General features: G+C 38.6%; 1 protein-coding gene across 1 annotated transcript in view; it reads left to right on the top strand.

Annotated features, from left to right (window-relative positions):
- ada2a (adenosine deaminase 2a) overlaps nt 1-14027 on the top strand; it is a 65905-nt gene that overhangs the window by 9079 nt on the left and 42799 nt on the right. Inside the window, exon 2 of the mRNA XM_072552144.1 lies at nt 5541-5763. Coding sequence (XP_072408245.1) covers nt 5541-5763 — 223 coding nt within the window. The remainder of the gene's footprint in view (nt 1-5540; nt 5764-14027) is intronic.

The following is a 14027-nucleotide window of genomic DNA, read 5'->3' on the forward strand; positions in this document are numbered from 1 at the left end:
TTTAGAGAAGGAAACTGCTATCCTTACCTGATCTGGCCTATATGTGACTCCAGACCCACAATAATTTGGTTGACTCTTAACTGCCCTCTGAACATTTAGGCACGGGCAATTAATGGGCAATAAATGCTGCCTGGTCAGCAATGCCCTCATCCCATGAATGAATATTGGAAAATAAAAGATAGATTTTGAACAGAAGGATTCAACATCAGCCCACAACAAAGCCCAAAAACAAAGTCAAATCCTGAATTTTCTTCAGAATACTTAACCCACTGTAGTTGCTGCTGGTAATTGGACTCGAGACAGCAAAAGAATCACTCTAGACATAAATGGAGTAAAGAAACTCATAGGCTGTTATCCATGCCCTAGAAAGTCCATTTACACTTGGTTTGGAGCAGTTAAATTGCTTAGCCACATCCAAATCAGAACCAATCAAAATAAACATCAAGTCAAATGGTCACCTGATTCTAATGGAACTTGATACCAGCGCAGTTGCTTCAGTGATCGCAGAACCAATCTTTGACAAAATTCGCTCTGGACTCCCAACCTTTAAATTTATGCAAGACCTCGGCTAGACGGAGAACCTATACTGGAGAATCTTTACAGATTAAGGGTGCAAGTTGGATTGATGGGTCTGTTTCTGTGCCATATTACTTTATGACTCTGATTCTATTACTTCTGGTCTGGTCTGTTATGAGAAGCAGCTGGTTCAGTTACCACTGATTGTAGTAAAAGGCTCGGGGCAAAATTGGTTGAGAAAGGTTCATCTAGATTGTTAGTCCTGGTGCAGGTAGATGAACAGTGGTGCGGTGCCCTGCTAAGTGAATAGGCTGCAGTGAGGGCTTGCAAGGTTAGTGAAGTTTGAAACTGGGCGAGGGAAGATGTTGCAGACAACAGTGAGAGCAGTAAAGTATGAGTCTTGTTGGGAAGTGGGTGCAGGAGCAGAGAGTGATTGAGTGCATTGTAACAGTTGACTCAGTGGTTAGTGCTACTGCTCCACAGCACCAGGGATTGGGTTCAGTTCCACCCTCTGGTGACTGTGTATGTGGAGTTTGCACATTTTACCTATGTCTGCATGGATTTCCTCCCACAGTCCTAAAGGTGTGCAATTTAGGTGGATTGGCCATGCTAAATTGCCCCATATTATCCAGGGATGTGTAGGTTGGGGTGGATAAGCTGTGGGAAATGCAAGGTTACAGGAATTGGTAGGAAGATGGATCTGGGTGGGATGATTTTCAGAGGGTTAGTGTGCACTCGATGGATCAAATGGCCTGCTTCCACACTGGGGATTCTATGATTTATGATAGAGTGGCATTTAACCTGGCACAGTGGCGAAAGGTGATAGATCCTCTTGCCTTTCCTCTGCATTGTGGAGACAGCACTGAGCATCTGGTATAGTTGTGGTCTTCTCTACCAGTTCTCTGGGAAGAAGACTCTTTTGACCCAACCCCTTGAGCAGGACCTCCAGGTCCTGTTGGAGAACCGCAGTACTATCACCCCTTCTCTGGCAACTTATGGAAATTTCCTTGATCAAACAGGGCAGCTTCAGAATGCTAGTGTTCACTCACTTGCACTGTAGCCAATTTTGTGGATGAAAGGGATGGCAGTGTTTCAGCAGATATCCAATGAATGGCATTTTAGTCTGGCAATGGTGTGTGGTAAGATGGGACTTGGAGGTCCCGCTCAAGGGTTTAGTACAAAAGAGTCTTCTTCCCAGTGAACTGATAGAAAAGACCACAACCATACCAGACTCTCAGTGCTTTCTCCACAATACAGAGGAAAGGAATTGAAAACGGGGGATTCCACAGAGGTGGGGTGGAAAGTTAATGAGGTGCATTTAGTAAGATATGAGAAGAATCCGTGTAAGGCCTCAGGCAGGAATTCCTCCAAAGAACTTGACATAATTTGCACTTAGTCAAAAACAAGGAAGAATCAGCCCAAAGTATTTGAATATTTTTAGGGTAGAGGTGGATAGATTCTTGGTAGACAAGGGGATGAAAAGGTTTTAGAGATATGTGGGAATATGAATTGAGGTTATAATTCAATCAACCATGATTATATTAGTTGGTGGAACAGGCTCCAAAGACCAAATAGTTTCCTGCTTTTAATTCTTGTATTTGTATTTGAACTGCAAAGGTCTTAGAAATAGAAGTAAGTTTAAAACTAACAATTATAAGAAGGTGTGGGTACTGGAAAGCATGTTAGAAAAATTTCATAAGTTGAATCAAATGCTCAACTAATGTGGAAACTGTTAACCTATTGTAACATAAATTGTCCTATTTGAATTGAGTAAGCTTTTGTTCTGTATGTTTACTGAGAAATAAAGCAATGTTTTGATTTATATCATGCCTCATCTTGTGGATTGTTAGCTTAGGCAGTTTTAAGAAGTTCATCAGCAAAGAATCCAGTTCAGGTTACATTTAAGTACAGTTATTGCCAGTAGACTTTGAGAAGTATGTTAAAAATCACACAACACCAGGTTATAGTTCAACAGGTTTATTTGGAAGCACTAGCGTTCGGAGCACTGCAACCACTTGATAAAGGAGCGGTGCTCCAAAAGCTAGTGTTTCCAAATAAACCTGTTGGACCATAACCTGGTGTTGTGTGATTTTTAACTTTGTCCACCCCAATCCAACTTCGGCACCTCCAAGTCGTTGAGAAGTATGAGTCAACACCCTTTACGGTGAGGTGCTAAAATAATTTATTGGACTGTCTATAATTACTCGATGTTTTACTCTCTTGGAACACCCTGTTAAGTATGGTGTCCTCTATAAACAAACAAATTTAATGAAAGCAGCATGTTCCCAATCAGATAAATGATCACTGTTCTGTCGAATTGGTCTTCTGTTTATACTTACCTGTGATCGCTGTGATGCCCATTCGGATATGATATCAGTGCATTCAGTGTTCATATCGGCCTAAGATTTATCCAGTTTATATTGATAAATAAGGGTGGTAATTATCCTGCAGCTGCCCAATTTTCACTTTTTAAAATGCCAAAAGCATGAGTTCCTTTTGAGTATTGATGTAAACCAAGCCTCTGTCAGGGGTCAGGGTCTTGATAATTGCGAGTAAAAGCTGAGTGCATTGTAATCCAAATTTTTGTCTGACGACAGTATTCATTTCTGTCATGACTACCACTTACACCCATCAGTACTGATTCTTGCTTCACATGAGGACCTTCTTGGGCAGGAAAGAATCCCCAAAACAAAACATGTAAGTGCTGAAATGGCTTGCATATTAGCCACTGTATTTATATATCAGATTAAGTGGATGAAGGATGGATGCCCAGGTTAAATTCCTGATCTGCAGTTAGCTATCCTAATCCAAGACAGACATTGATGTCAATATTTGCTGGTTAGCAGTGTTTTTTTAAAGAGAAAAACAAATAGTTGTCCTCTGAATTGCTATCTCTTAACTCCTGGCATATAAGAATGTTGAGCAAGGATGGTGACTGGATTCAGCTTTGATGTCAAATAGCTTCAGGGAATTGCAGATTATTATCTGGTCATTTACTGTAGGGTTGCTATGACTGATGAACTGGTATCTGCTGTGAATTAGCAATTTTAGAAGAAATGGAGTCAGTATCAGTGAATGGGTAATGTGACCATGCAATATTTGATGCACGTGTGTGTACATATCTCAGGTATGAAATAAAATAAGCACTTCTTAATTGCCCAGCAGTATATAGAGTAACTCCAGTCTGTCAGAGGATGTGAATTTGTTTACAAAATGAATCTCCAGTGCAAATCATAATTCAAAGTTTATAAAAGATAAACAGATTCCTTATTTTTGTATCTTTGGGAATAAGATAAAAACTAAGACTGCAATATTGAACTTAAACAAGATGTTCGGTACGGTTGGTGCTTTGAGTTGTAGACCAGCGTTACAGGAAGACTATGGAAAGCATTTGTTCTCCTTTTGAATATTATGATGAGGTGCATAATTGCAGATTATTTCTGATGAGAAGGTGCAATATTTAAAATTGCAACGAATTAAACAGGAGGTTCAAAAAAATAATCTTGACACGGATGGCTCACTGAAGATTCTTCACATAATCAATTGTTAAAGCAGATTCCATAAGTTTTTCTGAAAACTTAGTAAATGCAAACTTGGAATAGACAAAATTGTATAAATGAGGGAGTCAGGTGACAAGGTTGTTAGATTAGACAGTTAATGTTGAGAGAGACAAATGCACCATTTCACCTATTCTCCCCTCATATCCTGTCAACTTAGCAAATATCAAAATCCTTGGACAATTAAAATAATTTTTAGTTTGAGTTTATTTCTTTCCTCCTATTCCAGAAAGTGTTAATCTATTACTAGTCTATGATTCCTGAAGTGTTCTGACTGTGTATTTTTTTTCTGTTCAAGTAATTTGTCCAAGTAGTGGATCATTTGACATAGGCGGGATAATATTAAAGACCAGTTAATGACTGAACAAGTGCTATTTAAAGCAGCATTTCCTGGATAAAGATTGCGATTGAAATGAGAATGCTGACTGAATTTTTCTTTCTTGAGCCAAGTGACATTCAGGGTTTCTTGTGTGATCCACCAACCAAACTAGCTGATTCAGTGCAGATGAAGGATCTATTTCCTACTTTGTACAGCTCTATCATACTGAGAGAGATATCTAAATATAGATCTTTATTGTCTTTGATGGTTCTAAAGTCGTCTATATTCAGCATCTGGCAATTAAGTTACTGAAACAGTGCAGCAACTTGTAAAGCTGTCATTTTGTACACAAACCACATGAATAAATAACACATGTCAGAGTTTTTGAAATAGTTTCTCAATTCAAGTTTGAAGAATGACCTCGTTCTCAAGTTGTGGAACTTTGTGGTTGCATCCAGCTTGCAGACTTCAAAGTCCTTGATATTTCAAGGGTATCATTGTTTCTGAATGATCACTGAATTGGTGGTGCACTTGTCTCATTGCTTACTTTACTAATCTGTTTTGGGTGAAAAAAAGTTTGTGACAATCTCATTTTTGGTAACATAAAGCACCACCTGTATAGCCAAAATATTTGATTGCACTGTGCACTATCACCACTCGATTGTATTTTCACTCAACGTATGTTCCTGAAGTTGGAAGCTTACCTTGAGTAGTTTTATTTATCCATTGTTGGTTGGGATTGTCTTAAAAACTTATTGTCACTTTTGGGATTCTCCCATTTTGAAATAAAAATTGCAGAGTACAACATCATTTCACTGTATCAAGAAGATTAGGTGATTCAGTGTTGGGATTTCTTCCAAGTATCAAGCTGCTTAATGTTACCCAGCAGAAGAAGTAATCACAGTGGGGTAGGCTATAATAGCATTTTCTCACCATTTCCTCAACATCTTTGTGAATCAAATTTCAACCTAACTGGATCTGGAAGATATGTATTGACAGCCATGAAAGTCTTCAGTCGAACCGGTTAATTATGAAGTAAACATTGTTGTCTTTGTACTATCTGTAAATATCAGATCTGCAATTTGTCTATTTTAATGGTATTTTAGACCATGAACTTTATTAAAATGCTACTGGTTTTGTTTCTTCAGGTGCTGGTTTACATCTCCATGAATATGCCTTATTGAGTGTCGACTGGCTTGTGAAGAATGCCACTTATTTGCCTAATTGTTACATTTGTTTCACACCTGTGGGAGGTGTCCGGTTTCATTATTTCCACAGAATGCAACAGAGAAAAATGGTGAACTGCTCAGAATGGGTTTTGCTTGAGCAATACAGAAGGCAAATTCAAAATGTCACAGAATTTGATAACAGGTACGCATTACTCAGTTTTAAATGGAATCATTTAGCTTGAGCATTGTATTATTTTCCTAGTTATCCCTGCTTCTGCAAAGAGAGATCATTTATGTTGGTATATGCTTCCATGGAGGGGTGGTGTAGGGGTGTGACATTACTGGCCTGGTAATCCAGTTTAATATGTCGGGGACAGGGATTCAAACAAAAGAGGCTCTTGTGGTGCAGTCCTTGCATCCTGGGCCAGGAGTTTGATTCCCACCTGCTCCAGATGTGTGTCTTAACTGTCTGAACAGGATGCTTAGAAATGTCTATGCTTTCAGGGATTATAGATATTCTCATAACACCTTATCCAAACGGCCATTTCTTATGTTTGCACTTTGACTGTGACTGTTTGCTGGTTATAGTCTAGGTCAAATTTGACATTATTCAGTATGGATGTTCATTTTGCGACAAAGAGCACTGGATAGGAATCAGGAGTAAAAACAATGGCAAAGTTTCTGCTGCTGTGGTTGCTGTGGATAAATTCATTTTAAATGATGATGTTACATGGTCATGCCTTATGTGATAACTGGGCTCCATCAGGAGGCTAAAGGTTTAGCCTCTTCTGACCGGACCAAATGATGTTGCATCACTTCTGGCAAAACTATATTGTCAAGTGGTGTTTCCAAACTCTGAGGTATAATCTGAATTATCTCACTGAAAGAAGCACTATTATACAAATGAATATTAAGGTCAAAGAATTATAATTCAGGCTCCAGAAATTTCAGTTACACTATCTCTGCAAAGCTACATTACTCCAATTTATTGTACAAGTCATCCCACCCAGTTACATTGAATTCACATGTAAACCAAAACCGCAGCAGTGAGCTACTTGACAGTGAAGAATATCTCATCTAATGCTGATATTGTCTCCTTGTATCTCAATCCTCTGCCTGCCCACCCAGTTTCCAAATGTGTGGTGCTAGGTGTAATTGAATAGGAATAGAAATTGAAACTGGAGATGATCCCACCACCTTCACCAATAACACAGCAACCTCTTCCAAACCTGGAAGTCAACTGCAGTGTCACAACTTGTGGAAAGTCAAGGAGAGCATTTGAGGAACCAGCAGTCTATACTGATGTTGTTCTAACTTGGCAATGTGGGAGAAATATAACCTTGGATTTTAAATGTTTAACTTTTCGAAAGATGTGGGCATTTCTGGCTGGGCCAGCATATATGGCCCAAGTCTAATTGTTTTTGAAGTGGTGATGAATGCCTTCATGTCCTGCTGTAAATCACATGGTGCATGTAGGTAAACCAGCACTATTGTTAGGAAAGGAGTTTCAGGATTTTGAAATGGTTTCATATTCCTAATTCACTGAATTTACAATTGTTATTGTCATTAACAAATTCTTTGGTCTTGCCCCTCTTTACTTTTGAACTCCTGTACAGCAGCATTTTCCATTCATCTGACTCTGACCTCATTTGATTCACCTTTTTCTTTGTTCCTTTCAGTGCTACAGTTATCTAAACCTTTCACAATTCTTGCTAACGTGAACCTCCGCTTTGTATCCTCTCTCCCCATCTTCATCCTCTAGTCATCTTTCCTAATTCTTCTAACTCGTCTAATTCTTCTTCTAACCATTAATGTTAGTTTTAAGTTGTCAGCTTGTTTTAGTTGTAGCAATCTCACTTCAGCAGGTCATGAAATCAAGCCTCTATCCTGGATTTAAGTCCTGAATCTATGACACTGTAGAGTAGTACTTGCGAAATGCATTATTGTTGGTGATGCAAACTTCCAGATGAGATGTTAAACCAATGCCTTGTCTGCCTGCTGAGGCAGAAATAAAATATACCAAGGTGCTGCTCGAGAATGAGAGAATTCTCCTGCTTAGTATCCTTATCACTCTCCCTCTTTCAGTGAAGATATTAACTTGTATTGTTATGTACAATTTAGCAGCCAAGTTTTACCTACAGAAAGCAATTACTTGATTTAAAAAGTCAAAAATCATGCTACCTGAGGAAGAAGCCGGTTCCAAAAGCATGTGGTTTCAAATAAACTGATGTCATGTGATTTTTGACTTTGTTCACCCCAGTCTAATACCATCACCTCCACATCATGATTTCTAAATTATATTTACTTGGTCTGCAATGTTTTGAGATATTCTGAAAACATGAAAACTATGTTTATTTCAATGTATTTCATTCTACCTTTCAGCATTGGAAATATAATTCTGCTAAATTAAAGGTGAGATAAATAACGATGTACCTACCACTGTATTTCATTCATTACTTTTGAAATAGTTCCTGTTGGTGTGTTGACACATATGCTGCTTATTGCATGCAGAATGTTAATGGTCATTGAATGGACACCTGATTAATCTGTAGTTTTGTTGGAGTTTGTGGTTGAAGGCTTGTATTATTGCACAGGGTACCAAAATAACTCTACTCTTTGAATTGTACTATGGAATCGGTTACAGTTCCCTGAGCAGGTAGCTGTGCCAACTCATGTTTTTTAATGTGTTAACTAAAAAATGGGTCCTCCATTTCAGTATTACACCAGAATATCAGTTCTGATTGTATATGTTAACTGCACACTAATTTTTAAAGTTTCAATTTTTAAAATTAGTTCAAGTTCCCCTGTAATTCCCATCAAGTCATATTTGAAAAGAAAGAACAAACATAATTTTACCCATTAGCTTCATATTTTCTGGTAGTAGTTGACTAAGCAAATCATTATTTTGTGTGTTTTAGGAATCTGAAACATTGTATGCAGTCATAGTAAAAGTGTTTTATAAAATCATTTTTGGCTCATAATTGCATTACATATCCATTAGATAACATAGTGCACTCAGGTTAATATATCACATTCTGTACATGAATGTATTGCTCTACTACTGTTAGGAAAGAGAGTTCGTTTTTATTGTTGAAGGCAGACTAAAAAACTCTGAGATAGAATATTTACAAGTTTCTAATTATTATTACCTGTAATTCATTGCCTAAAGCTCTTTGCAGGTTAGTGGATAAATGTGTAATATGGTCTACTACAAGACCTTATGATAAGTGAACTTGAGGATCAGTTCCTTTTTTCTACTTCTGTTAGCAACAACAGTGTTGGGTGTCAGAGAGATGAAGAAAGGTGGTCAGCATGACATTTCAAATCACCATCCCCATCCAAGCCTTCAGAAAGTCTGTTCTGGAGAGAATCCTGAGCCCTTCCCAGTCAGTGGAGAACTCTTGATATCAAAAAACTTAAAATAAAACCTCAAAAAAAGACTTCAATCAAGTAATAATGTAAAATATGCATTTAAATTAGGACATGATAAAGGATTTGTAAATTTGCTTTAATGTTTTCTCTTTTCTCAGAACCGAAAATAATAATCAAAGATGGCAGCAGCTGTAAACTTTTCGGGGTGGTGCGTTGTATTTAAAATAATAATTTCATAATTTCATCTATGGTTATAATCATTTGGGTAAGCATAGCTTGAATAAGCTCAGTTGCAAAAAAGATCTGTATTACTATTGCTTTGAACAGAATATAAAGGATTAACTCAAATCAAAATAAATAAAAATAAGTTTAAAGTATTTGAAATACTTATCTGATGATTCAATAACTTAAAGCTCTGTGGAGCTAAGCAGGTCAGAAAATCCTCAATTTTTTGTTATATCTTTTTGGAATTTTGGCATTGGATCCAGTGCCATTGACTGGGTCAACATTTTTTTGCATCCCTACTTGCCTTTGAAGGTGATGGTAAGCATCATTCTTGAAGAGCTGCAGCCTTTCTTATATAATTATGCTCACTGCTGATTGGGATGGAGTTTCAGGATTTTGCCTAGTGATTATCAGTCAGCATTCCACTTTCAACCTTATGTTGGAGGGAAGTTCATTCAAGGATTACCAGGAACAGAACACACTATGTGGGACTGAGAGTGGGAACAAATGACTATTTGCCTGCCTTTAATATGGAATCTTCTAACCTATGCATTTCTAGTCTTTGCTATTTTCCCTAGTCTGTTATCTTGGCCATTAGTACCTTGGACTGAACTACGTTTCTTCAAGGTGTTGTCTCTCCCAGCAGTATCCATTACAGTACTAAGTACCAGTTTGAGTGTGACACCTGCCTCAAGTACCACTGCACTTTCTGCTCTGCTGGATAGCCACCCACCTACTATGCTGAACCTGTACTGTTTGGAGGCTGACCATCTCCTGGAATGTTGGATCCAGGAAACTCTCATCATCACTGAATTTCCAACATGATCGTAACTGCAATTCAAACTCTGAAATCTTGAGTTTGAACTCCAGCTGGGGGCACTTGATACATTCATGGTCCCATCCAAGACATAAGATATGTTCTGAAGTTCCTACATGGTGCAGAAATTGTAAACAAGAGTTCCCTACTACAAATACTATGATAAGGGAATCTGCAATAAGTAGATTGATTAGGTTAAAGATAAGTTGGTTTCTGCCTCATGCTTACTTTTTCAATGTCTGCTGCAGACTCAGTTTGGCAGATAGGTCCTTCAGTACTTGAGAAGCTTGATCAGTAGTGGTGCTATTAAGCTATTTCTGATGATGGATTCTTAAGTCTATGCTTGGTACCCTGTCCCTCTTCCAAGTAGTGTTCAGCATGCTCATCACCACTTAAAGGGGCATGGAGTTTTCAATGCTTATGTTTGACGTAGTGGGCTCAGTCAATGAGGACTTAAAGTGCTGCTCCCTTACAACTCTACACCTCTGAGCTGCCACTTGTGGTCTGCCCACGTATTGGGACTGGAGCTAACCAGAGATTCTAATAGATGAGTCAAGACCATTGACATTCATACACACTGAATTATACTTTGTAATTTGTTACTCGACTAATAACTGTGATGGATCTTCTAATTTTTGGCAAAGGTCCCTGATGTTAAGATTAGATTCCATAAAATATGGGAAGAGGACCTTTGGCCCAACAAATCCACACCGACCCTCCGAAAAGTAACCCATCCAGACCCATTTCCCTCTGACTAATGTACCTAACACTATGGGAAATTTAGCATGGCCAATTCACCTGATCTACACTACTTTGGACTGTGGGAGGAAACCGGAGCACCTGAAGGAAACCCACGCAGACACTGGAAGAATGTACAAATTCCACATAGACAGTCACCCAAGGCTGGAATCGAACCCAGGTCCCTGACACTGAGAGGCAGCAGTGCTAACCACTGAGCCACCGTGCCGCCCCCAAAATGAACAAGACTAGATTAGTGCCTCTTTGTTGTGTCCTGCTGCTTTGGTCAATGCCTTTCAGTCTATTCTGTTTCATTTTTATTTATCTTCTGTAGTGGTTCGGTACAACAAAGTAGCTTGTTAGACTATTTCAGAAGAGAGTCAAGAGTCAGTTGGGTCTACAGTCACATGTAGGTTAGACTTGGTAGAGATGGCATGTTAATGAACCAGATATTTGTTTTATGATCTGTAGTTTAAAGTCATACTCTTTGAGACTAATTTCATTGCAGACTTTTTGTTTAATTAATTAAATTTTAATTCTCCTCCGCTGCTGTGGGATTTTAATTCATGGCTAGAATTTTCCAAAACCGTTGTCAACTGGTGGGAAGGAAGGCAAAATGGCAAAAGCAGTTGAGTTTTGTCTGAGGGCTTCCTGCTTCAATGTCTGTCCTTCAAGTCTGGCAGGAGATGCACCATTGTTCTGCCATTCTCACATTCAGATCACTTAATCTGAACTATTATCATCTTTTCTCCACCAGTACCCTGCACTGACTACCCCCAACTATTAGCATAAATGCTGTCCCCTTCACTTCAGGTCTGACAAATAGTCATCTAGACTCGAAACGTTTGCTTGCTGTGTCTCTATGAATGCTGTCTGACCCACTGTGATCTCCAACATTTGTTGTTTTCAGTACAGATTCCAGCATCTGCAATAATTTCCTCCGACAGAACATATGGAGTTAGGATATGGAGCATGGCTTAGAAGCTGCCTACAAACTAGAAAGCATAGTGTAGTTGTTTAGACTGGCAAAAAGTGGTAATAGTGTTCCATCGTGATTGATCCAAGAGTTATTGTCCTTTGTTCGTGTAAACTGGAAATGGGAGTACAATTTCAATTTGTGGATGGCATCAAGAGGTTTTTAATGAAAACAACAAAGTTGCAGGAGGTTGTTGATATAGTTGTAGAATGTGTGTGTGATTGACAGATAAAACTCAACACAGCTAAAAAAAAAAGTAGTATATTTTGATAACAAGAATAAGGAGGCCTCATTCTTACCCATAGGGAAACTACTTTATCAATAGAATCAAGGAGGAAAGCAATCTACTTGTACAGTTAAACATATCACCCAGAAGTAGTGATACAGGTTACTAATGTCATTAAAGGCTCATATCTTGAGAGACAGTGGAAAATCAGCAAATTGGAGTGATAGTTCTAGTCTCCATATTATGAAAAGGACATTTAGACACACTAATCTGCAGAAGATTAATACCAGAACTTAGAAGGTATACCTGTTGGGAATTATTCAGCAGGTTTTTTTTTGTTTGTAAGAATTGTAAGCGTGCAATAATTTACATTAGAATTATTTGGCAGGACTTTATAGCACATTTCTGTTTTATAATTCCTTGTAAAAAAAAAGTTAAAAAAGCTTCTCGCCCTCAAAACCTAAGTATTTAGCAAGTTTATCCTCATGTATCAGTTCAATGGTCTGTGCTGGGTTACCCGATCATAGTTGGTTTGGTATAAGAGTCCAACCGAACCATAAATTTGCTAACTCATTACAGAGAAACAATGGGTGTTGGTTAAACCTGAGGAGTACCACACCTAAATAAAAGAGGTTGAGAAGGAGACTCCATCATGGTAACCTTAGCTGGCGTGGAATTTGAACCCACACTGTTGGAATTGCTTTGCTTCATAAACCAGCCAGTCAGTCAACTGAACTAACCAACTCCCTTTTGAATAAAGATGCTACAATTGGCTTAAGTTTCCAGAGTTCGTATCATTGAACCAAAGAATCCCTACCATGTAGAAGCCGGCCATTTGGCCCATCAAGTCCACACTTGACCCTGCAAAGAGCAGTGCAGCAGACCCCCACCCTAATCTTATAACCCTGCATTTCCCATGGCTAATCCACCTAGCCTGCACACACCTGGGCAACATGGGCAATTTAGCATGGTCAGTACATCTAATTTGCACGTCTACGGACTGTGGGTGGAATCTGGAGCACCCGGAGGAAGCGCATATAGACCTGGAGACAATGTGCAAGTTCCACACAGACATCTGCCTGTGGAAGGAAAATAGCTGGGCATTCTTACTTCTGATCAAGTGATCCGTCCAGTTTTATTCAAACCAGTGGTCTTCTGCAACATAGAACACTGGTGTGCTGTGAGAACTGTCCAAATCTAACTTTAGCTAAAACTTGCGAAAAGTATTAATCAAATTTTGCGAGCCAATTGGATACAAAATTGGTTTTAAGGTAGGAGGTAGAAGTTGTGGTAGAGGGTTGTTTTCGGACTGGAAGCCTGTGACCAGCGGTATGCCATAAGGTTTGGTGCTGGATCCTTTGCTTTTTGTAATTTATATAACTGATGCTGATATGAATGTAGGAGGTATGATTAGTAAGTTTGCAGATGACACCAAAAAAGGTGATGTAGTGGACAGTCAAGATTATTATCTCAGAACAATAGGACCTTGATTAGATGGGCAAACCGGCTGAGTGGCAGATGGAGTTTAGAACATAGAACTGTACAGCACAGGAACAGGCCCTTTCAACCACAATGTTGGCTGAACATGACGCCAAATTAAACCTTCTACCTGTTCCTTGCATATTCATGTGCTTATCTAAAAATCTCTTAAATACTTCTAACATATCTGCCTCCACCACCACCCTTGGCAGCACATTCCTGATTCCTACTACTCTGTGTTTAAACTTGCCCTTCACATCTCCTTTGAACTTTCCCCTCTCACCTTAAATGTATCCCCTCTAGTTTAATTTAAATGATAGTTTCACTTCTTTCATGTGTAAATCAAAAACCTTTTTTTAAAAAAAAGGTTTTGTGATTTACACATGAAAGAAGTGAAACTATCACTGTATTCTAACAGATGAAAGGCTTAACAGACAATCAGTTTTTCAATGTATGATTTCAGTTACATCACGCTGTAAATTCTTGCTATAAATTTTGTGTGTTTAGGATTGAGCCCTCCACTATCACCTGATGAAGGAGCGTCGCTCCGAAAGCTAGTCTGCTTCCAATGAAACCTGTTGGACTATAACCTGGTGTTGTGTGATTTTTAACTTAGTTTCTTAAAAGTGGAGT

This window comes from Chiloscyllium punctatum, chromosome 32 (assembly GCF_047496795.1).
Source record: "Chiloscyllium punctatum isolate Juve2018m chromosome 32, sChiPun1.3, whole genome shotgun sequence".
In the NCBI taxonomy this organism is placed as follows: domain Eukaryota; kingdom Metazoa; phylum Chordata; class Chondrichthyes; order Orectolobiformes; family Hemiscylliidae; genus Chiloscyllium; species Chiloscyllium punctatum.